General features: G+C 39.1%; 1 protein-coding gene across 1 annotated transcript in view; it reads left to right on the top strand.

Annotated features, from left to right (window-relative positions):
• The window catches only part of IMPG2 (interphotoreceptor matrix proteoglycan 2), a 61,022-nt gene that overhangs the window by 12,672 nt on the left and 24,024 nt on the right, over positions 1-24,326 (top strand). The window contains exons 3-7 of the mRNA XM_086761898.1: positions 1,562-1,728; positions 12,434-12,465; positions 12,564-12,587; positions 22,035-22,087; positions 22,555-22,646. Of these exons, the coding sequence (XP_086618024.1) occupies positions 1,562-1,728; positions 12,434-12,465; positions 12,564-12,587; positions 22,035-22,087; positions 22,555-22,646 (368 nt within the window). The remainder of the gene's footprint in view (positions 1-1,561; positions 1,729-12,433; positions 12,466-12,563; positions 12,588-22,034; positions 22,088-22,554; positions 22,647-24,326) is intronic.

The raw sequence follows: 24,326 nt of genomic DNA, 5'->3' as shown, positions 1-24,326 counted from the left end.
AGCTGGAGGGGTGCAAAAGCAATAACATACCACTGACAATTAATAATGCAGAGCTTGAGGACTGTATTCTTCTCTAGTCATACATACCAAATGAGCTACAAGGCTAGTCTCCACGTAGGAAAGCTGTCAGGAGTGTGGCCTGGAAATGTGTAGCTGTAGAGTTCCACAATGGAGAAATGGTCTCAACTGCTCTGATAAACTGAAATTTGAGGTGGAGAAAAGAGCTTTTTCTGCATGGTGCCATCCAGCGTGCCAGAATTAGCTCAGCTTTAAGGGTGCTACTGCATGTGAAACAGTTCCTAAAGACTGTTGTTTATAAATCCTTTGCATTTAAGAAAAACATCCATCTCTTGGTTGAATGAAAGTATGTTTCCACATGCGATCTATGTGCTAGGTTTTACACAAGTACATTTAATTGATTTTGGAATTCAGAATGCAGAGTATCAAGAAGAAATAGCAGTAATGCACTAGTTTTGGCAACCTGGAGTGTATTTTTAAGCTCATCAAACAAAATGGCTTTCCGAAGATAGATCCACGGTCAGTATCCCATAGGGTCTTGCTTATGATGTCAGGACTTTCCCTGAATGCAAAGCGTTTCTCTGCTGAACTGTGTATATATAAGTAGTGAAATCCGATTAAGACCAAAAAGCAGGTTTGTCTGCTACTACTCCAGGCTGGCATCTGCTGCGAGTGATTTTTTAGAGTTGTTCTCCTTTTAACGTTGCTTTCTTCCAAGACACAAGGAGAATCCTATAAATCTTCCTCTCTTCCAGTTATCCTGGGTCACAGAGACACTTGAGCGTTATGTGACCAACTGCTCTGATTGGCCAAGAGCACATGCGAGACAGGGAAGTTAAAGCAGCTGGCATCGTATAAGATAATTTAACTCTTAGTTTTCAGACTGTCTGTTCAGTCAGAGATGTCCAGTTCTTTTTCAGCACGTACATACAGTAGGGTTAGAAATTGACTTATTTCTTAGCATATTATGTTGTTGTGTCATTATCCTACCTTGTGTTTCAAATTATTAATGCAATTATAATTTCTGAAACTTATTTTCAATTCTGTGTAAAGGTGAGTCTAAAGGAATTGTTACTGATTCAGCCTCTAAAACTTTGCTCAGTACCACTATAATTCTTATGAATTAATCTCCAGCTCTACTTTCTGTGAGGACATTTGCCATACTATTTTGGTTTTCTAAATTTTCTCAAAATTTGACCCATTGATCAAGGGCAGTTTCACTCAGTGAAAACACAGTGGTTCTTGATTGTTTTTAGGACACAAGTGCGCTCTCTCTTGCTCTTGTCTTTTTTTCTTTAACGAAGTAATTAATTACTTCAGTAAAAAAATCAGGGAAGGAAGTAGTATGAGTGTGGAAGATCCACCAGATCTTCACTGTCAGCCCCTTCAACACCTTACACATTTATATGTAGGTGTCTAGTCACTGTATTCTATATATTAATGTACTGAAAAGCATACAACATTTGGACAGTACTACCCTGGCCCTTCCATCCCATGGAAGCATTCCTGTTGTACTAACAGCAGACCTTTCTTTTGCCTTCAGTGTGTCAGGAAACAGTCTGGGAGGTCTTCAAGACATTCTGGGATAGACTGCCGGAGCGTGAAGAATATCACACCTGGATGAGCCTGTGTGAGGAGGGAACCATGAGTATCTTTGAAATGGGCATGAACTTCAGTCAGTCTGAGGAGCACCGGAATCTGATTGTGAAGGTGGGTGCAGCACCTGGCCGGTGTTTTTTTTGTGAGTGAGGGCATAATGTCCCACTGCAATATGCAGGTTGGCATATTGCAGGTGGTAATGTGTGGAGCCCTTGAAATGGAGAGGCATGAGTACCCCAGCTCTTGGATCCATAGTTCTGAGATCAGTTCCAAAGTTGTAGATGATCTAATGCAGGGAAAAGCAGTAATGATGAAGAGAATGTTATCTTCAATAGGTATGTTCCTGACAAGTAGACCCCTTGTCTGAGAAGGCAACATGACATGAGGCAGGCTGTGGTGTGTAGCAGCTCTCCTGCTCTGAACTGCACATGGAGGTGCCTTCAGACCAAATGGCACTTTGAAACAGGAAGTTCTGAGCTGTATTTCTGATGCTACCAAGATGTATGGCAAAATTTGCAGAGGTTTAAATCAGAGTATGAGTGTAAAACAACTTAATAAAAAAAATGCTGAATATATTGGTATATTCTCTGCTATTTCAGTTGAAGCAAGCTTTTTTTTAGCTTAAAGCAAATAAGAGGAGCATTAAACTAAACTAATAAAGGCCATCTCAAATGAAATATGAAGATGTCTTTTCAGGAGTGTTTGAATTGCAGAATTAAGTCCTTAGTACAAAATTAAATGCTTAACTTTGTACACATCTAAGATACAGTAGATATCTTAATTTCTCTGTATAAAAGGCTGTCTTAAAATGTATGGTGCTTTATGGATCTTCTTTAAGATTACAATGTCTTCTATTTTTGCAAGCTAATGGATGAGTGGTTTCATGAAATTTATAAGACTTACATGTATGATTCCACAGAATTAGTAATGTTCTGCTAGTATGGGTGTGCTGACATTTTTCCTTTCTGCTTTATTTTTTTATGGACTCCTGTGCTAGGAGTGTGTACTACGGAATGTCAGTATGAAAGCTGTTGTGGATAGTGGAGAGAGGGTTTTTTTTCTGAGCATGCATGTTAGTCTTCACAGGTGGATGCTAGCCAAAGTTTGCTTCTGTGATGTCTGGTTGTCCTTCAAAGACTTTGCAAAAAGACAGAAACAAATAAATGTAATGTGAACTTTTAATGTGCATAGTGAATGTATCGTTTCTTTATATAAGATATTGGTAGTGTGATGATCTGTGGTGGGAGCTTATTATAAGAAAACAGGACGAATGTTCTTTCCACTTTCACCAGCTAAGCTGACCAAGTTGCCTTGCCTTGTGGGAATTTTTTTTTCTCTCATTACAGCATGTTCATTCATTTGTTCACGCTCAACTGTTGCTATGTATATTTTTTTTTCATTCCTTAGGTTTGATCTATAAAATGCCAAGCACTTCTCACAAAGGGCTGCCATCATTTCACAGCGTGCACAGTACTCTGTAGTGTGCAGGCGTGATACGTGGGAATAGTTCATGCTCTCAACTGCTTGAAAGGAACAGTCACTTCTGCCTGGCACTGTAGAAAAGCTCCGTATATGGTTGGCAGTAGTTCTTTATCTGGCCATTATGTGCCTCATTAAATACCACTTGTTTATAATCTTCCTCTGCTCTCCTGTGTCTGTGAATAATCTGTGGTTAATTTCAAGAGTTTAGTTTAGAGCCTGCAACTGATCAAAGTATTTCTGCTTTTCTTTTGGTATTTATTGGCTATTACTGCCATAGCATTGATCTGCCACCTCTTTTGTATTGTGCATGTTGGCAGTTTCTGGCAGTCATATTCTAGAATGTCTTTCTGTATTATTTTTTGTTAGATGGCAACATGAAATTCAATTTTCAGAAGTGCTGCATACCATGAATTTTCTCTCTCTCTCTCTCTCAAAAGGAGTTCAGCATATCTGAAAATTAGGCAAAATAAATCTGTGGGGTTTGCTCTTAGTAAACAATAATTCAGCAAAATGATTGCTTTCATGTCTTTTTTGTTGTAGTGTGGAGTTTCTGTTTTGATAAGTGTAATGAAATGACACTTTATTAGCCTTCCTTCCTGGTTTTATTTCTTACTCTTTCCTCTAATCCCTGATAATCACCATCACACTCCTACAGATGTTGCAATGTCTGCTCCACCATGGGTTAGTTCATATAAAGAAAAATTCAATTTCTCTTGGATTTGACACACTTTCTTACTGGATATCAGCTGGAGCTTGGACCAGCTCTGGTCCCAGGTCTCATTCTTTTTCCTTCAGGAAAAATGTTGTTCAGTCTCTAATAGTCTGTCAAAAAGACTTGGATAATTTGGTGGAGGTGAAGTTATACATAGCTGGAATATGCTGTTTTGCCATCAGACAGCTTCCCCATCCCTGGAAACATCCAAGGCCAGGTTGAACAGGCTCTGGGCAACCTGATTGAATTGGAGATGTCCCTGCTCCTTGCAGGGGGGTTGGACTAGAAGACCTTTAAAGGTCCCTTCCAACCCTAACTGTTCTATGATTCTACAGGTAAGGGAGGTGTGCCTCAGAAGGCAATGCTTTTGCTGCTCCTTAATAAGCAAGCTATGTGCCCTGTGTTATCTTGGAGAATTGAGGCCTGCTTCTATGTGATTGCCTATACACGTGTGTGTATATATATGCATGTTATACGGTAATATAGAATACATATACTATGTTTTCATCAGATTCTTAAAGGAAATCACCTACTAGATTTTCAGAAGGAGCAGATTAACAGATTTATGCCAACCATAAAAAATATTTTAAATATTCTCCCCCCGCCCAAATTCTTTCATTTTACTTTCTGTTTGATCATGTTAAATAAAGTACTTTACATAGGATGAATACTAGCCTAATTAATTTCTTTGGATATTAGGTAGATTTACAAAGTGTGGGATTATGTTATTCCTCCATCTCTTTTCAAATCTTGGCAGAAATGGAAAAGGAGAAGGTAATTCTAATCCAAAGGGAAGTTTTACTTGCAGTATGTTTCTTCACATAAGCCTTCCTTCGTATAAATTAACTCTGCTTGTGTTCCTTACTCTGTAGCTGTATTTCAGGTGGAGTATAACTCTGTATCATGTAGAATGTCCTCATGCATCTTGTTCACGTGGTCGTTCTACACTTCTGGGCACGTGCATCTAGAATTCAGATATTACCAGAAATTGCCCCCACTCTGCCCTGAACTGTGGATATGTTCACATTTGTGCTAGATAATCTTTGAAAAATCCAAGAGGGAAGAAACACAAGCAAAAGTAACTATTGATTTCCCAGGAGCCTTTTAGTTCTTGCTGTGGGACTGAAGCACTGCTGCCAAACCAGGACAATCTGTACTGCTCTTAGGGGCATTTACAGCTAGCAGATGATATTCTTCATAAGATACTTAAACAGCTGCTGGGCACATTTTTTTATTTTATAAATTACTGAAATAATGCAGCAATTCTGGAGTAGTTGGTTGAACTGTTTTGATACCTGCTTTCCTGCTTGTTCTATCTTTTAGAGAAGAGGTTTTTTTTTTTTTTTTTCCTTTCTATGTGTTCTGAGGATTCTTTAAGGAGGGCTTTTTTAGCTACGAAAAAAATGGCTCCCCTGCATATTTATTTATACAATTTGTCTTTAATTCTGTGCAGCTTGTCATGTAAAATGAAACCAGAGGTTTGAATTTTCATATGCAGCCTATTGTTATAGTAAATAAGATTAAAGGAGAGTTGGTTGACAGTGCTTCCCTTGTTTCTTCTTTTATTTGCTGAGACCTGCTCACCAGACATGCAGTCAGGAGGTGGTTTTGGTGTGTGGTGAGCTTCCAAGTTAGACTACCAGTGCCCTGCTCTCACATCCAAGATGTTCAGCAAAGCAATACAGACTTCTTCTTTCTCTGTGACATGTTACGGCTGAGCAAAGCTGTTGGGGACAAAACTTGAGTTTTGCTTTTCCATTTGTAGTATTTCTAGACAATGGACTTATTGCAGATTGAGAACCAAATACTATAACAGGCAAAGTAACTTTTTTTGGTAGACTAGTTGTCTACTGTATCTCCTTAGCACCCTGAGGGACCTCTTAAGGTTTCTGTCCAGTTTCTGGAGTGTCATACAACTTCCATAGAGGCATCTGCTACTGACAATGATTAGGGAGAAGAAATCAAGCTAGGTAGACTAAAGCCTCAATTCTTGTGACAAGTTGTCTTCCTTTTCCTTTTTTAAATCCATTTAGTTTCAACAACACAAAACTCTACTGCTGTTTCAGCCAGAATGCACCTGGAAAAGGTGCACCACACCAACCAAATGCTCTTCCAAAGTTTGTTTGTTGAAGAGATGTGGGAAGTCCAGAAAATGGGTGCTTTTGTAGTGTCTAAATAGAATTTTGCACACCTTGAGACTCACCAACCTGTACCATGTACAGAGCAATTCACATAAGGGGTTGCAAGCAACATTTTGTACAACTTGCATCAGAAGATGCTGCACTGAATGTTTAAGTGTGAAGGAACAAAGCTAAAAGAACTGAAGGTGTGAAAAATGTGGGGTGGTAGTAAGAACGAATATATTTTCAAGAGGTTTAAAAAAAGGAGATGTAAAGTCAAGCACATACTTATATAGTTTGTGGTTCTTTAAAATAAAAAACAAAACAAAACAAAAAAAACACAATGTGCAGAATATACTGTAAACACTCAGCTTGTGTTGAAAGGTACTGGTGAGTACCTTTTACCACACAGCTACCTTGCAAATACCTTGATTGCTTAAATTTTCATGGAGCCTCAAGTGATTTCACATTGACTAGTACTATATATGTTCATATAACAAGAAACAATGTCAGGTCTTTTTATGAACAACATCCATGAATGTATTGTGATTAGAAGATGAAAAAAAAATACACTTTCTTCCTAGGGAATAAACAAAATTTTTACTAAGTCATGCTTATAAATTTTTTTTACTTTCAATTTTTTTTTTCTTTTGTTAGCCTGACATCATATAACAGAAAACAAGGGAATAGGACACACATGCATGTTGAACATAAGACATTTTGTAATAGAAACTGTATTACAAGATTCAGCTATAGCACATGCTGACATTTTGAAGGCGGCCTTTGGCTGTATTAAAAAAAGAAATGTTAGCGATTTTCTTGGGTGATTACTTTGAGCAATTTTACAGCCTCTTGTTTAACACTTTTTTTGATTCCCAGTGTGCTCTGAAGCTAACCCCCACTGATGTGTCTGTCAAACAGAATGTCTTTTATTCAGCAAAACATGTAGATAGACTGCCATGTGCATAGACCCAGAGGAAAAGAAGTGACAATCAAGATGCAGAATACATTTGGTGTTGCTGTGTAGCTGCCAAGTTCCCGCTGGCACGTGAGGATCTCTGAACTCCATGATTCCCCAGCTTTTGGCCATTTGTTATTTGTGTCAGTCTCACAAGTCGGGACCATACCTGCTGCTTAACCCTGGTTTCTGTCTGTGTAGAGCTTCTTCCCGTGTAGTGACGAAGCACAGCTCAGCAACGTGGGCTACCACGAAGAGCTGCAGGAGACAGTCTGTGTGAATTATTAGTGCAGTGGATATGTTGAAATAAGTCTGATAATATTCCTTGATGGGTGGAGAGGGCCTGAAATACTGATGGTCATACTTACCTGTTTAACTGCCACACATCCAGTTAAGTCACAGGAGGCTGAGGTAATTGTTGTGACCTTTCTGTTCATCAAAGTGCTTAAAGCAAGCAAAGTGGCCCATTGACGTGCAAGAGTTTGTCATTGTTCTGTTGATCAGTTAATTTGGAGCCATATTTTAATTCATCAAAATCCTGAAACTTGGTGTTTTACAGTTCCTGGACAATTCAGGAAATTTAGATTTTACCAAGAGACTCTAACAGAATTTGGAGGTAGGTAGACCCCCATCTCCTCAGGAATCCCCAAAACAGTGACAGGAGGTACTGAACAACCAAAAGAACTTGAAAAGCTCCTCCATTGAGAAATAAAACCTTCAGTTGTGTTGGCTCAGCAGTTTTTTTTTTTTTTTTTTTTTGTATTGACTTCTCAGCCCATCAGCAGCTCTGTCTGTTTCAGCATGTTTGGGGCACAGACTAACTACTCAGTGACAGAGAGTAAACATCTCCTTAGCATGCTGAAATGGGCACTCAGCAATGTAAAATACGTGATTTTGCCTGAATTCTGAGCTGTGTTCAAAGGTGGGATGTAGCACCCCAATGATGTGAGTTGTTTGTAACCACTTACTCCCAGCACTGGAGTTTCTGACCACTTCACAAAGTAGATGATTTTGACTTCCCAAGGTTCCTGAGGCAGAAAGACCTCTTCTGCTGTCTCTCCTCTTCTTGTTCTGTGATCTTCCTTGCTAACCATTGTTTTTCTCTGTTTAAACAAATGTCCTAATCACAGTTACTAGAATCTTTTTGATTGCTGATTTAGATACCTTAACATTTTTTCTTTGTAAAGAACATCTCTAGTTTCTTCTAAATCTGGAAAATAAACCAGATCTCATCTGCTCTTTCACACCCCCCAGGCCCCTTTATGAATGCAAAAAAATCTTCTTCTGTTGCCCTCTGTTAAGCCATTCTGTCAGATTTCTTTTGCCTCTGTTCTTATCCCCATGCTTACTATTCTCCTATTGACTTTGTCTCTTTCTTTTTGCATTGCAAGTTTTACCCTCATCTAACTTAAAAAGCCAAACCAAACTTTCACCACATATTAATCTATTCGAATATTACTTCCAGTTGCTTCTCCAAATCCTGCCTCATCTCTTTCATGTCTTAAGCTCTGTCTGTGTTCTCTCTTTGGTATCTCTTCTCCAGTTCCAGCCTAAATCTTCCTTTTCAGTCTCTCTCTGATACCTGGCACAGCACAGAAACTGTCAGCCATGAAGCCTGTGCTCATCTCTTTCCAGGCAGAACTCAGAACCCATATGTCATCCTCATCATCCTTGTCTGATCAGCTCCTTTACTCTGCAAATCTGTCTTCCTCTTTTCCCTGTTTTTCACCTCGTTTCTAGGTAGCTCTCCCTAACACATGCTGAAGAATGTTGAGAGGTCACCTCTGCTGTGGAGCTGATTTCTCTTAGAGAGACTGGAACCTTAGCTTCTTTCTAACATCTTACCGTGGATCTCCAGCCTTCATTTCTAGCTGAACATGACTAAACCAATTTCTGTTCCACTAAGCTTTCCCTGCTGTCTCTCCTCTTGCTCACTGTAGACCATATTCGCACCTTATCTGTCAGGGCTGTGCCTCAGGGCACTGCTTTCCACCCTGGCCTTTCCCTCCAGCTTCAGTTCTGGACATTGTCATCCATCTCCTTGGATTCCCCCTAGTGCTTTGGCCTCCCCTGCATGGTTCTGCCATGCACAGTGGTGGGGAGTCAGGACAGGCAAAGAAAGAATAATTTCTTGCTATGCCTTTCCTGTTGGAAATGATGTGTATAGGTGGGTTAAATCAAACATGCTTGGTGCAGTCATACACAGATGGGATTAAACTAATATGAGATTATTTCAGATCTCCTTGACTCTTCCTCCATCTTTTTCTCATGCCTGGAATTATCTCTGAGATATTTTGTCTTCTGTGCATAACGATCCTGCGTCAGGATCAGATGAGAGTATCCTATTTAATTGCTTTTCTGCAAGTTCATGAGTTGACATAAGCTCGTCCATCCTGTTGGTACTGTATGGGATCTGTGGTATTGTGGTAGCCTGTATTTAATTCTATGAACTTTTATTAATTCATGGTAATTTTGAATTATATGAAACTAACTGTGGTCTGTTGAGAAAGGCAAGCACTAGCTTAACTGACACAAAGCACAGCTCCAGGCCTTAGAAGAATTGGTATAATAACATTATGAAGGTTTCACTTCAAAAGAACTAATTTTATACAAAGCATCTGTCAGAGGCAGCTTCACTGAGTAAAAGCCGTCCCCTCGAGCTTTGGTGTGGCGGCTGCTGCTATGTAGAACTATTTATAGATCACTTGAAGTATTCAAAGAGTAAAGATGTTAATTAATCCTTGGAGATCCTTGTGTGGTAGGTATGTTTATAACTCCATCCTGTTAATGAAGGAACTGAGCCAGAGAGGTGAGGTGATTTGGCAGACTGTTCTGTACTAAATGAGAAACCAAGCCAGTATCAGAACTCTAGAGCCCTTGGCTTTTAATTAGGAGAAAAAAGATGCCTGTTTGCCATGGAATTCAAATACCTCATTGCTTGCCCCCACCTCAACTGGAATGCAAGTTAGACATTTAAGAGAGAGGAAAGCAATTGCTCTACGAACTGTTGCAGAGCATGGCAACTTAGCAATAGGGGGACGCTTCATTTTCACATCCTCAGTTGAAAAAAGCCCACCATTTAACATAATGAAAAACTGTAGGACTCGTCCAAAATGTGTGAATCTGTTTTTCAGCCCTCTGTAAACTGTAAAGAAACTGAAGACTGTGTATTGAGATCATACTTTCCTTTTGAATTTACTAAATCCTAAGATTTTTCCTGTGGCGTAAAGCTGCAAGATGATAATAATCTCTGTGCAAGCTTTGCATTGGCATATGGATGTTAATGGACAACTGATAATTATTTTATCAACTCATTTGTAACTTACAATTAATTTTTTTTTTTGTGTTTTTGCAATAGCTTCACAGCAGTACATAGCATCCAAAAGTAAGAGTGACAGTTTTTGCCATTATTTCTGAAAGCTGCCATTGAATCCGGGAGAGATTTTGTGTGAGAAAGAACTGTGAAAAGTCAGGTCATTTAAACAGTTATTTAAAGCATATAAAATGTCAGTTTATTTCACAAAAAAAAAAAGTTTTGCAATGAAGAGAGAATATTCTGTCCTGAACTAGGTGAATTAAGGAATAATTCAGCTGCCCCATGCAGAGGCTGTCATTCAAAGCCAATCATACAGTATTAGACTTTGCTAGTTTATGACAAAATTGGATGACAACTTAGTAATTTGATGCCTTTTTAAAAATGTGGATACGGAGATAGTGTGTCATGTTTTGATGGCCTTGGTGTTTAAAATAATAATTTGACATTTCAGGTTCGGTACTTGTAAGTTCTTTTTATAATTTATTGAATGGAAGACTTGGAAACAACAAAGCACATTGCTTAAGTACTGAGACCCAGGCTCAGGAAAGCTGGGTGCCACCAGCTCCTCAGGCTGTCCCACAACAGAGCCTTGGCCAAAGCATCCCTCACTGGGGCATCTGCTTCGCTGCTCTGTGACATGATCAGGGCTATACTGACCTCTGCTATCAATGGCCTTTGTGGACTAATGGGTGAAGCTGCTGGGTACAGACTGCCAGGTGGTATTAAAAATACGTGTGGGGCCCCTAACAACCAGGTTCATTTTTAGTAGCACCTACAAACTGCCTTGTCTGACTGAATATGGAAGAAAGTCTCTTCTAATGAACAAACACCTTTTTCTAAAAGGTCTACTACTTACATATAACTTGCCAAAAGTTTGTAGAGAGGGAATCGGTTTCCCCGTTCCTTGCAGATCCCAGCATGCTAAAGCTGAGTGCAAGCACTGCATAGAGCAGTGTAATGACCCCTTAAAAAAATACTCAAAGTCCAGCACGGTTTTATTGTCCCTGAGTTAGACTTCTCACTGTTAAACTACCTAGTCTTGCTAGTTTCTTGGTTTATCACTTAAAACTCTTGTAACTGTGTCTTAATTTTTCATACTAAAGTACCTCCAAATACTTCATTTAATAGACTTGTACAGTAAAGGTTGGCCAAAGGACATGCTGAAAAGTGAAGCCTGATATCCAGGCTGCCTGCTGTTCTAGCTGCGATCGCATTTACTGTCCACAGATGTCCTGGAAAGAAAAGAAAGGTAGTCACTGAGGTGGCCCTGAATCAGCAAAAACCGAACTTCTAGACTTCCTTGGAAACACAGGTGAAGAGAATGAGCAGGCTAGCCTGTTCAAAAAGTCTCTTTTTGTCTTTTTGCTCCTCCACAAAAAGAATCACCAGGATAGCTTAATGTGTCAGTCCTTAGCTCATTAAATACGTATGGGTGTTTTGCAGATAAGTTTTCAAATTGGAAATACAATGTGTATGTTTATTGTAATTTAACCTCAAAGAAGATATTTGAGTTGATCCTCTTTGGGTTGAGTTTTTACTGAAAAATATAACTGCATTGATTATGTAAAGAAAGCCAGGACAATAAACAAACCACCAAATGATCTCCTTTCCCCTAAACCCAGAGAGAAACAGAAGTTAGAAGTCACTAACACCAGGAGAATTTTGATGAAAAATAGTGAATTGTATAGCCCTGCCTTAGTCTTTATGCACTAAAAAATGAAAAAATGTCATCCCTGTCACTTGTATAACCCTAAATAAAGTCATCAGACTAGTCCTGCTATGTTATTTTTAAGCCGTAACTGTTCTTTGAAAAAGACGGTTTTGAATCTACAGATAAGTTGCAGAAGCATTTGTTTCTGCAGAAGTGTGTTTCTTAAGACTACTTGCTTAAAAGAATCTTCTTGCTGGCCTCCTCTAAGGTGAGAGAACACTGTTCCTGCAGAACAACGCAGGAAAATGCAGAAATGCGGGGTGTATTCTCACAAACCTAGTGCTCTTTACTGTGTCTGTTGTTGAGTTTCAGTTGTATTTTGGAAATGTAGGACTTGTTTTCTTTTCAGCAGGGACTTTGTTAATAAATTTTGAACTTAACAAATGAGCATAGAACAAAGAAATGAGAATTATTTTGGCTCAAGGGAGGAAACAAAGTGGTATAAAATGCATATTCATTCTTTTCACCTTATGATACTCAAATATACTTAGAATTTGTTTGCTTGTTTGTTTTCCAGAAACTGTCCTATACAAAGGAAGCCATGGGCAGGTGAGTACCTCTGCTTGCCTTGCATTCTGTTCTGCCTGGAGGTAACAGCAGGGCTGAATTGTGACCTTTCGTAACCTTTTCTCTCTTTTTCTTGTCAGCTCTTGCACTGATTGGTCGTGTGGGTAAGTCATTTTCCCTTTCTAAAGCCTTGTGATCAGTCCTTTCTCCAGTTCTTGCTGCTGCTGGAGTTGATTTGTACACTGAAGATAAATAAAATTCACCTTTGTACAAAAGGGCATATAGAAAAGTATGGCGGAGAAATCCTGTGGTTCTTGCATGTGAACCTCTGTCCTGGTGTGCTTGGAATGCTCAAAATATCTCAGCCAATCTGGGGCTTGTACTTTTGCTTAAGTATATCATCACCTTGTTGGCCTTCAGACACAGATGCAGGCTATTTACCTGAAGAGGTTTAGTGGGGGAAATCTATTTTGGGAAAGAGATGTGTCCGTAGTTACTTGTGTTAGTGTTCCGGTTATCCTGCGGATCTCTCCCAAAGGCTTTAAGGTAGTCCTCATCATCATTACAAAAAGCAAAAAAAAAAAGTGGAATGTTTTTCAAATGCTTTTTAAAAAAGCTTTCAAGAGATGTGCTCTAAAAACAGTTACAAAGGAATTGGCTGCTTAGGCTCCTCATGCTTTTAACAAGGTGATGAAAATGAAAAGTAGTCTGAATTGTGACTTCTTTTTACCATTGAAAACCTGAGCTTGACCTAGTTTTTTCATGTTTTTTTTTAAACTGAAAGAAAGACTTCAAATTATTATTACTCCATTCATACTCAGAACTTAATCTAAGCTGTTATTTTTTAGAGAAATTCAAACCCAAACAACCTAGTGCTGAACTCATCTTAAAAATTGGCAAGTACAATTCCCTACTTTACTGGCCATGAAAAGCTATGATAAATATGAGTAATTAATTTACTGGGAAGAGTAATCACCTAACAGACTTTAAAAAACCCCAAATTCCCAAATTAGGTATCCTTATATTGATTTCATAACCACAACATTATCTATTAGAATTAATAACTTGATACGATAAGGGCAAAAGTGATTGCTAAGACATTAGTTTCTCTGTGTCCTGTTGAGTGGAACACTCCTCTGACAAGAGCCCTCCCTGAAGCCTCCAGGTCCACTGGGTAGAATACATCTGTTCAGAACTTCCTCTATTGAGAATGCAACACTGGCCAAAATTTTCTATGCTCTTCTTTTCAAAAGAAAATAATAATAAAAAAAAGTCTTATCCTTGTAAACTTTGTGGGTCCAATTCTTTCTCATTAGCATCAGTCATTCTCCAGACTGGCTCTTTACATGAACAGAACCACATCTTATTTATCCGAAGATGTGGACTCAGAGATACAGTTATTTCAGTTTGAATGCTGAAGACTGAAAAAAATTCATCTTTCTGAAGAAGTTTGAATTTGAAAACCTACTGTATCCCTCTATGATTGTTCAGGAAATCTAGTATATGTGGAGATAGATGAGAGGAATTAGAGTCAACAATAATTAATTTGGAGTCCATACACATGCTGGGCTAAACAACCTAACAATTCAAGAAGCCCAACATTTGGCTGAAAGGTATAACACAGTGATTAATATTGTACTTGTACAAAAGCCATCTTCTCAAGTGCTTTGTGACAGGCATTAAAGGGGCTCCAGTAAAAAATTGGCAAGCTTTACCCAACTCAATTAACCGCGGGGCTTTATTGCATCTCTCTCGAAAATCAGACTCCTTTTATCCCAGTATATATCACTTAGGTTTGTTCGTAGCTTTAGGATGGGATCTCTGCTATCACTGTCATTTTAAACTTTGGCTTTTCTATATCTTTTCCTCTAAAAGTTGTTGTTTGTTTTGTGCTTGGATAAGACAGTGTTTTATTGCATAAAGAGAGTGATACAAGACTGAAGTAGTGATGCAGAAACAGGTAGATTTGCTCTGGATAATGGAGCATCAGGAAGAAATCAATATAATTTATTTTGTCAAAAATTTAAAAAACACAACCCTTATGCTAAGAGTGTAGAGCATCTCTGTACCACAAGATTTAAGAAGTGAAGTTTATAAGCCAGGGTTATATAAAAACATTGGCTGCTATGGGTAGAAGATGTCTCATCTAACTTCAGACATCCTTCATCAAAAGGAATGAGTGAGCCATCTTAGTATTGGCAACAGTCAACATTATTATTTCCTGAAAAAAAATATAGTAGACTTCCCAGTACACATAGGAATAAAATTAAGACCTTTTAAAAATGTTCTGGAAGACACTGGAGTAAGGACCTAAACCAACATCACCCCCAGTCCTTAAGGCATAGCATGGGGAAATCCTGTATCAAGTCCCTCCTGCGCAGGAGGAGATGTGAGTGTGCTCCTGACATTTCCTGGGCAGTCCTGCAGTCACCTGCTGACCCCGACATGTGGAGAGAGGCTGGTCTAGTGCAGGACAATGCAATGATTTGAGCGTGTCTGTATTGCCACCCAACTATGTCATCTGTGTCAGAATGGCGAATTGGAATTGACGGTCTCATGTCTCAAGGGATGTCAGGACTATCCTGAAGCACCAGCTGTAGGTATCTAGCGGAGATGTTCAGGGGAGGCTCCCACATTGCCAGGGAAGGCCAGGCTTCTCCAGGGCATGCCTTGAAGCAGGGGTCTGACAGAGGTGCTCTGACTTGTCCTCTGGGTAACTCCAGTTTCTCTGACTGTGCAGGAACAGTCACTTCAGTTTGGGGCCTAGCACTAGGCATATTTCTCAGTCTGTTTTCCCACTTATAAGAACAAAGATTTTTGCAGTAAGTTTGTATTCTAGAGCATAGCTCAGGCGCAAGAAACTAAGAGAGTGTTTTCTTTTTATGAGCTTTGACCGATCTATTTTTTACATGAAACAACTGGCAGTCCATTTCTTTAATTTGAGGCTGATCAGGAACACAAGACGGACCCTGGATATCTGTTGGTCATTTTAACTACACTGGCTTTCTAGATTAAAGCAAAACTGCTGAAAGCTATAAAGAGCTGTAGAACTGAAGCTGTGATTTACATAATTTAATAAATCTCATAATCCTACCTAGATGTCAATACTCTGTCTCTGTCTAGCTGGAAAAGTCTGTTTTCAGCTAGTTAAATGCTAGGATAGTTTTAGTATCGCCTACAGAAAGGTGGCTTGCACTTGTGTAATTTACTTCCCAGAATAACTCACAATCCGGCATTACTGACAATTGCGTAATAGCAGGATGAAAGTTTGTTCCTGTAAGGCCAGTGCGTGCATTCACGTAGGTTAAATGCTCGGCTGGCCTGGCCTTTTAAGGAATGAAGGGATTAAACTAAATACCACCGAGGAGAAAACTTCAAAGGAAAAATAATATATGGGACATAATCCAGATGTGTATAGAGCAGCCCAGAGGACATTCTGGAGTTTTGCCCCAGTGGCAAGTGTGGGAGCACTGTATCAGCTAAAGACTTTGTTTTGCTTTATTCAGTAGGTTATTGTGACTTTGCATGATGAATTTTCTTCTCTATATTTTGGAGTATGTCTCGTGACAATAGGACAGTAGTTTTTTCTCATTCCTGGGGGCTCAAACGCCAGCTCTTGAGAGTCGACTGAAGGCATAGAAGTAGCACAAAATTGCTGCAACAGGGGAAGTATAGCTTTTAGGTCAGAACCTTGCTTGAATGCTGTATGCACAATAACATCCTGAAGAGAAGATAAAGGAGTATGGGACAGTTGAGAAGGATGAATGTAATCCACTACTTTTTCACTTCTTCAGAAGTGGCTGTTAAAGTCAAATGAACACATCATAGAAGCATGTGTCCTTTTTGAATGGTGCTTGCTGATTCTGGACTCACTGAAATTAGTCACAACAAATCATATCTGGACCTCCTTTGCTCTGTCCATGTTCCCTGCTTTGAAATACATTGGCAAATTTAGGATCCATATTTCATCAGTGGTGGCAGCACTTGTTGATGATATATCAACTGAAATTTTGTACCATTTATCTCAATGTGCTTCATGAAAGCACATTGTTTGTCTTCTGTGTTGGGATCACTTCAACACTTAAGCAGCTCTGCCTGCAGTGAAGTAGAGACATACCTGAGCACCTTTACTGTCTGCATGTGGACTTGGCAACAGTACGGCTCGTTTCAGAAATTTCTGAGGATCTGCACAACTTTACCCCACATGAAGCGTTCCACACTGCTCCTCCTCAGTTGTATATTTTCTTATGTGCTCCCTACTGTCAAGTAGCAAGTATGAAAGGCTTTTCCTGCTTTAAATAAAGTCAAAAGAGGTAAAAATTCAAGAACTACCTAAACGAAAATTAAGATAAATGCAAGTACGGTTTAAAAGAATCTGAAAACAAGGCTCAGTCCTGCATTCTGTACTTGGATAAAAATACTTCTGAAATAGCATACTTACTTAGTTCAAGGACATGTGATTAAAATATTTTAAAAGGAGAAAATCAGACCATAAAATTATTTTCCCTTTTTTGTGCAATATGAACATTGAAATAATAATGTTTAAGAAAAATAAATGCTTGATGTAGCAAGTTAACAATTAGGACATTCAAACTGATAAACAAACTGATGGATGTCCAGAACGTGTAGCACAAGTCTGAAGATGTTACTTTCTTCAACAACAGAGGAGTTTATGTTAAAACTTGGTTATACCCTTATGAAATTTCATGAGAAGATGAAATGGTATCACTGCCCTATTTAACAGATCCAGAGTGCTATTTTTCCTTAATAACACAGTATGGTTGCACAAAATGAACTTGTTTATGCTTTACAGTTGCCTATGAGTCAATGGGTCACTCTGTGTTTTGGTGGACTGGAACCTCTCGAGTCTTTTCCTGACATGACTGATGTCCCACAGAAGTACTTGCCATGGGGTTTGAAAAAGGGGAATATAGGCTATATCTGTGAGCTGTGTTTGTGTATTAATAATTATAGGCTGTCTATAAGCACTGTTTGCTTCAGATCAACTTCTGAGGCCCTTATGGGTCTTATCTGGCACCTGCTTGGAACCAGGTGTCTAACAGAGCTGTGTGATCTGAAACTGGTTGTTTCTGCCAAGGAAATACAGTGCAGTGTTGTTTGTTCTGCTGCTTAGACATCTGTTTGTACATATTCCTTCCTACCTTTCCATACATATGTGTATGTTTTTATATTTTGCTTACTGCTCAGCCAAGGTGGTCCAGGGCATCACTCATGCAGGTAGGACAAGAGAAATTACATTTCATATGTATGTGTCTCAAATTCACAATAAGCTTTTGCTGGAATATAGTCCCTCCTCTTGGAGTGGCTTGCTTGTGTAGGTATAGTTAAAAATAAAGCCAGGGAAAAAAAATCCCTGATATAAAAATAGTAAAACTGAAGGGGAATTTGAATCTATGTTTACCTTGAAGAGCAGTGTGTTCAGGCAAATCAGTATATGCGTTGTCATGTGTATTTTGAGTGGCTTCCTTAGAGACAACTAGTACTGCTGCTTCTTTAGATTAATAAAACAGACATTTGAAAAATTAAAAAGTTAAGGGGAAGTAGAAGGCAAAAAGAAATGGATGCAAAAAGAAAGCAAACCTCACCGTTCCAGTAAAGCAATGAAAAAACAATGTTTTTCATAAAGGGAGGTCGGTTATAGCACAGTTTCTTAAAACAGTATTTTTCTCCTACTGAGAAAAAGTGATAAGTGTTAATTTGGCGAAATTTGGTACTTGATTGCTCTTGCTTGGTTAGATTGATTAGGGTTTTACTAGGTGTTATTTAAGCCCTTGGCTTTTAATTTTCAGCCAACTGTGAGCCAGAATTTTGTCAGAAAATTGGTTAGCTCTTGGGGGCTTGCGTTTAAAAGCCCTTCAGTACCAGTAAGAATACATTACCCAGCCTTGACAAGCCTGTTACTGCCTATGGTGATGGGTTTGCTATGCTCTAAACGACAGTGGCCTTATTCTCACCTTTCTTTTCAGCACTCCTGTGGTTGCCCCATGGCCCGGTTTGGCCTGTGGTTGCCACTATGTGGCTAACCCGATGCCTAAGCTGATGTTACTAAATGAAATGCCCTGTCAGTGGCAGTGAGAGTGCTCTGGGACCTTTGGAAAAATCAGAGAATTTTATTTTGAACATCTATAACCAGTAATCCAATGTAGAAGTAGTACTCTACTCTAGAAACTCAATTTTAGGCTTTTCCATTTGCATGCTGCTCCTCTTTTGAAACAGTGATTTATACCATACCATAGCATTGTCCTTGTTTATTTTTCTTGCCTACCTTGAGGATTTTTCCTTTAAAAACTCAAGCAACTTGGTTAAAATTGATCTTGTGGTACTGGGTACGGGTCCCCAGGCACTGGCAGGGGGGCCACAGGGGTGGCCTCTGTGACCCACCGCAGGGCACGGCTGAGCCCTGTGGCTGAGCTGGTGGCACCTCAGGGAAAACATGTTTAAGATGGGCAAAAACACTGCACAGGAAGAAATGGAAGGAACAAAAAGAATGAGAAATGGCAGCATAGGGAACGCCAGGGTCAAAGGCGGAGAAGGAGGAGGCAACACTCCATGGCGGACCAGGTATTCCCTGCCAGCTGTGGAGGACTCATGCTGGAGCAGGTAGACATTTCCTGAAGGAATTGCTGCCCCTGCAGAGCCCACACCAGGTAGAGGAGTCAGGAGTGAAGTTGAGCCTGGGAAAGGGTGGAGGAAGAGTGGTGTTTTAATGTTTGTTTCTCACTACCCAAATCTATTTATATGCAATAAATTAATTTAATTTTCCCCAAGGTGAGTTTGTTTTGCCTGTGGAGGTAATTAGTAAACAATCTTCCTGTCTTTATCTCAGCCCATGAACTTTTTGATCTTATTTTCTCCTCTGTCTTGTTGAGAAGGAGGAGTGAGAGATCAGCTGGGTGGACATTTGGTCCTTAACCAAGGCTAACCCACCACAAAATCGGGTCCACACTTCAGTTGGTTAGATAGCCTTTTAGGTCCTTTCGCAGTGCCCTAAGTTACAACACCCATCTGCAGAAGGCTGGCAGGTATGATGTGGGATCTGTGGGCAACCAGCACCTTCTGGGGCAGCAGCTGGAGGTCAGGAGTGCCTGGAGGCCCCTCAAAGTATATTGGGCGACCTGTGGGTAGCTGGATCGAGACCTGCAAGTCTCAGGTTGAGCTCAGAGCCTAAATTATTCTGCCAAAGCAAATCACGATTCTCACTGACCCCTTCTCAAGAAAAGGGGGCTGACAGAACATTTATATATGGGTTTGAGCACTTCAGCTGAACAGAAGGTTACAAATTCTGTAGCAGGGTTGTTCCACTGCACATCACTTTGCTTTTGTTGAGTTTTTATTCTGACCTTAGTTACACTAAACAGTTTGTAATAAGTAAAATGCCAGATTGTTTCACCTCTCCTCAAAAGCGGAATCATATTTGCTTCTGAACATACCATCATTAAATACGATGCACTAAAATGGTTTTTTTTTTTTTTTTTTATTGATGCTGTAATTTGGTAAGACTCTGGTACAGATGTAGTCTAATGCCTATTGAAATTGGTAAGAGTAATGCATCCTTGGCAACAGGTAAATTTATTTGGAAAATATTTCATCTAGCCAATTAATAGTTAAGCAATAGGGTTTTGTTCACTTCTAAGATGATAAACAAGTAAAGAAATGAAATCTTTCTAAAATATAACCATCATTCTTAAAGACAATCTAAATCCTTTTAATGTCGAATTTCTGGATTTTTTTTTTTAGCAGAAAAAAGTTGATGTTTTTTGAATGAGTTACTTGTGACTCTTCAGGCATGTGATGGCAATGGCAGAGAGGATAAGAGAGGATATCTTGTCTAAATCATACTTGCTAGTAAAATGTGGCTTTCCTGTCTTGGAAATAATTTCAAGATTGCTGAGATTGTCAGAGAATTGATAGAGAGTTATCTTGTGCTGTGCTGACTGAAAACAGGTACCAGTGTCCACGAGATGGAAGCAGACACAAATAACTGTACATTTCAAAGCCTGCACATAGCTCATCTGCTTTACTTGTTCAAGAAAATACATGCAGGCTCTGTTTAAACTCTTAAATAGACACTTTCTGCTTTGTTCATCTGGAGATTATTTTTTGTTAATATTTTATAATTGTTATGTAGATCTCACCCAGTCAGTTTGACATTCCCTGAAATTATTATATCAATATGCACAGAACTAGCCTGTGCCTCCAGGGAAAGGACGGGTGAAAAGCTTCTTGACTTAAATAGAAAATTCATCAGATTTGTCTTCAGGTCTATTTATTGGCAAGTGCTACGTGTCTGTGAGAGGCAGGGGGAGAAACAGACTTTGAGATTTTATCTCAGTGACACAATCACATGTTTGATCATCTGCTTGTGCCCTGGTATCTTTAGTGGGTAACTTTGGATCTGGTTGTCTGACTGATGCTGGAAGCCTTTGATTATTGGAATGATACAGAGACTGATTATACATCCTGAAGGAGGCAAAATACCCATCAACTTTGACTGGAGTTTTGCCTGAGGGCAGACTGCAGGACCAGTAATCTAGTATGTAAATCAAAAATCACACCTGGCAAGGCTAGGAAGCATGGCTCATATAGTGTCAGCGCTTGCATGTTACAGCGAAGACTCCTTGCTGCAATGCTTATTTTATGGTGCAAGTATGACCACCATTAAAAAAAGGAGTTCCTTTAGAAGTGAAAGTAGTATCTCAATGCAATGAAATTCAATGAATTTCTGAAGTTCGAAGTCCAGTTTCTCTCCAGCACTTCACCTTCTAATCTTACAGATTGGGCTGTGTATACTAAAAATATGACAAACCTGAAAAATAATTTTTGCTTCATTCAGGAAATACTTGTTTCTGTCAGAGCATGTCTCCCACTCTTGGTAACTTGACAGTTGCTCAAGGCTTACAGAATTGGCCCCAACGAGCTTGGATTTACTGTAAGAGCCATGTCAAAGCTCTTAGTTTTTCTTCAGGCTGACAGTCTTAATCTAATTGTTATCTGAATTTTTTTTTTTTCCACATTTGGCCTAAAGTTGTTTGTGTGTGTGTGAAAGCAATAATTGGATTTGGAAACTGATATCTTTTGAAGACTTCCAAATAAGCAGAGTAAAAGTCATGATGAAAAGAATCCATCTTCTTGCAGTGATTTCAGTACAATATGATGTTCTAGTGCACTGGAGAGTATTTTAAAAACTGAGCATGTTATAGAATATTACAGGTTATCTTGGTGCTTTATTTCTAGTCTTTGCATTTGGCTCCTTTACAAAACTGCTAGAAGGCAAAATGTTTTTTTTTTTTTTTGAGGGGACTCTAAATCAGCTGGAATATAAGGAGGTTAGCAACCTGGAAAAGCACATGATGCATTGTGTGATGCAAGTGACCCAATATCTTAAGTTGCAAAAGATAACTGAAATATTGAAAAGCCTAGTTTTTATCAAGTTATCAGCAAACTAATACAATTTTTTTTTACTGCAAACTAATACCAATTTTTACTGCAAATATACTTTTTGGTGCAGCAGCAGAATCATAGATAAAATAAAAACTAATAAATCTATCTCACCATGTCCAACTTAAATTTCTTATTTTATTTTTATTCAGCAGTGGTGGGACTCCAACTCCAGCTTCGGATGCTGATGTTACCACACTGAGAGGTCAGTTTTCACCTAACTCCTGTCAAGACTGATTCTTAATTATTAGAAAATTGAGAAATTCAATGGTGTTTGGATTTGAGAAAAATCTGTGAATTTTTGCATCTCAAATAATGCTGTTTGTGATCTGCAGGTCATTTTATATGCTGACATTATTTTGTTATTGTATGAGTCATAAAAATCCTACTTAAGAAATTAGTTCTGTGCACTTTTTACTGCACTTAAGTTAATGTTCCCCAAAATACATCTGCTTAGACACAACATTAACATTTTATTCTGATTCGTGTATTTGATACTTTTCCTCAGGCTCTTCAGGTGTTTCCTGTGTTGTTTCTGTCATGATGATGGGAACAGGAATAAAATTCTACTGTTGGTTTATGCTTGCTGACCTGCTTCTCTTCTAAACATGTACATGGGTGTAAAAAAAAAAAAAAGCCAAACAAAATAATACTGCTGTCTTTCAAACTCAGATGCAGCTGCCAATGTTCCTCCCCCTCATGAGATCTCAGTTGAGAGTCCTGCGGGTGGTACTGTCCATGAGATCGAAGATGCAGACACTACTGTGAGTGGTTTTTTTTTTTTTTTTTCATTTGGTTCCACATTGTGCTGCCTTTCCTAAATAATACTCTTTGTGATCATTTGCAGTTCCTAGTACTTAAAGGTGTTGTTAGCATAGTGTCTTAACAGAAATTAAGATTTCGTAAAAACAGGGCATGAACAGAGCATGAAAGTTTTAAAATAATTTGCTAGGTAGGTATTTTTTCATTTGCAGAAGCTTTGCAATGCCACTTCCCTGACAGTGAGAGAGAACAGACCAGTTGAGCTATGAGGTGAGGATTTTGATAGTGGTGTAGGACTAGACAGGGAATGCCAAGAGGTTCTGAGAGCTCCAAGAAGAATGTGGAGCACTGTTATTCCTATGGAAATACAATACACCTTAAATTGCTGTAACGGTGTTTTGAGGGTCCATGTGGTACAATTGTGTAGGACAGCAGAGAGGTCGCCTGGATAGCCTTGAAGATTCCTTCTGATTCTTCGCTCCTTTTCCTCTGCTGACATAGATTAACTTTTATGTATCATCTTACAGTCACCCTTACATTGATATTTAAACAAAACTCCCAACGCAGGGAAGCCTACATTAAGTATTTAAAAGTGAGCTGGCTTTCAGAAGTGCTGACCACCTCATAGATCCCAGGGGAGTATTTGCTTCCAGGAAAGAGCTCCTCTGGAGTAAAATTTAAGCCCAAACTCTAGAATCCAACTGCAGTATTCAAGTGCCTACATGACTGAAGAAAATTTTGCAAACCAGTAGTATGAATCAGCTGGCTTTTGTTTTCTTATAAACAATAAACTCTTAGTGGATTTACTGAGCAGCTTATGAAGCTGCCCATGCTACATGTAAGTAGAAGGTGATTTATGGCACCGGGTTTAACTGTGCACTGTTCTGTAACCAAGTATGGCCATGAAACAAAGCTGGGCCAAACTGTACTTTCTTCTAGAGCTTCCAGGGCTAACTGTGGAGCTCTGATAGTGTGCTTCCAAGAATAAATACTGAATATGAAAGAGGCAGACATCTTCTGAATCAAGTCCAGGGTCTGACATTATGTTAGGCACCAAGAACACTTGTGGTTTGGTCCCATATACACCACTATTCCTTTTTTAAACACAACTGCCTGAAGTATTTCTGCCTGAACACAGAATAGGACCACTCAGTACATCAGAAAGAAACCAGAATTAGGTTGCTGCTGCTACAGCAGTTACTCTGTACAGTTACATCACACCTCATCATTGCTCTGTGCAGCCCAAATGCATTGCAGATTACAAGACTGAGACTGAGTGAAGCTCATCTCCTGTACTCACATGTGCTTTGGTTTTGGGGGACTGATAAATGATCGAAACTACATGGCATTGCAAACAGCCGAATAGCAACAGCACATATATGGCTGCTATGTATGCATTTCTCAAATGTTAACTAGCTTTAAGTAGTGTACCAGTCATTATGGTCCTTAACAAAGTTGTCTAGTTAAAAAGGGATGAGGGGAGAAAGATAATTTAACTAAAAATTTTTAGAGGGTCCCTAAACGATGTGTAAGTTTCTCACTGGTGGCAGCTAAACTTTCGGGAGAAAGGTTTTTCCATTTCCTACACCATACGTAACACAGGCTGCAGCTTTGCTGAAAAGGTCTGTTTTGTTGGGTCTCTCTTTTTTTTTCTTTTTAATGGGGAAAAAAAGCAACAATTG

Source organism: Chlamydotis macqueenii, chromosome 1 (assembly GCF_036417535.1).
Source record: "Chlamydotis macqueenii isolate bChlMac1 chromosome 1, bChlMac1.mat, whole genome shotgun sequence".
Lineage (NCBI taxonomy): Eukaryota > Metazoa > Chordata > Aves > Otidiformes > Otididae > Chlamydotis > Chlamydotis macqueenii.
This window is presented reverse-complemented; position numbering and strand designations above follow the sequence as displayed.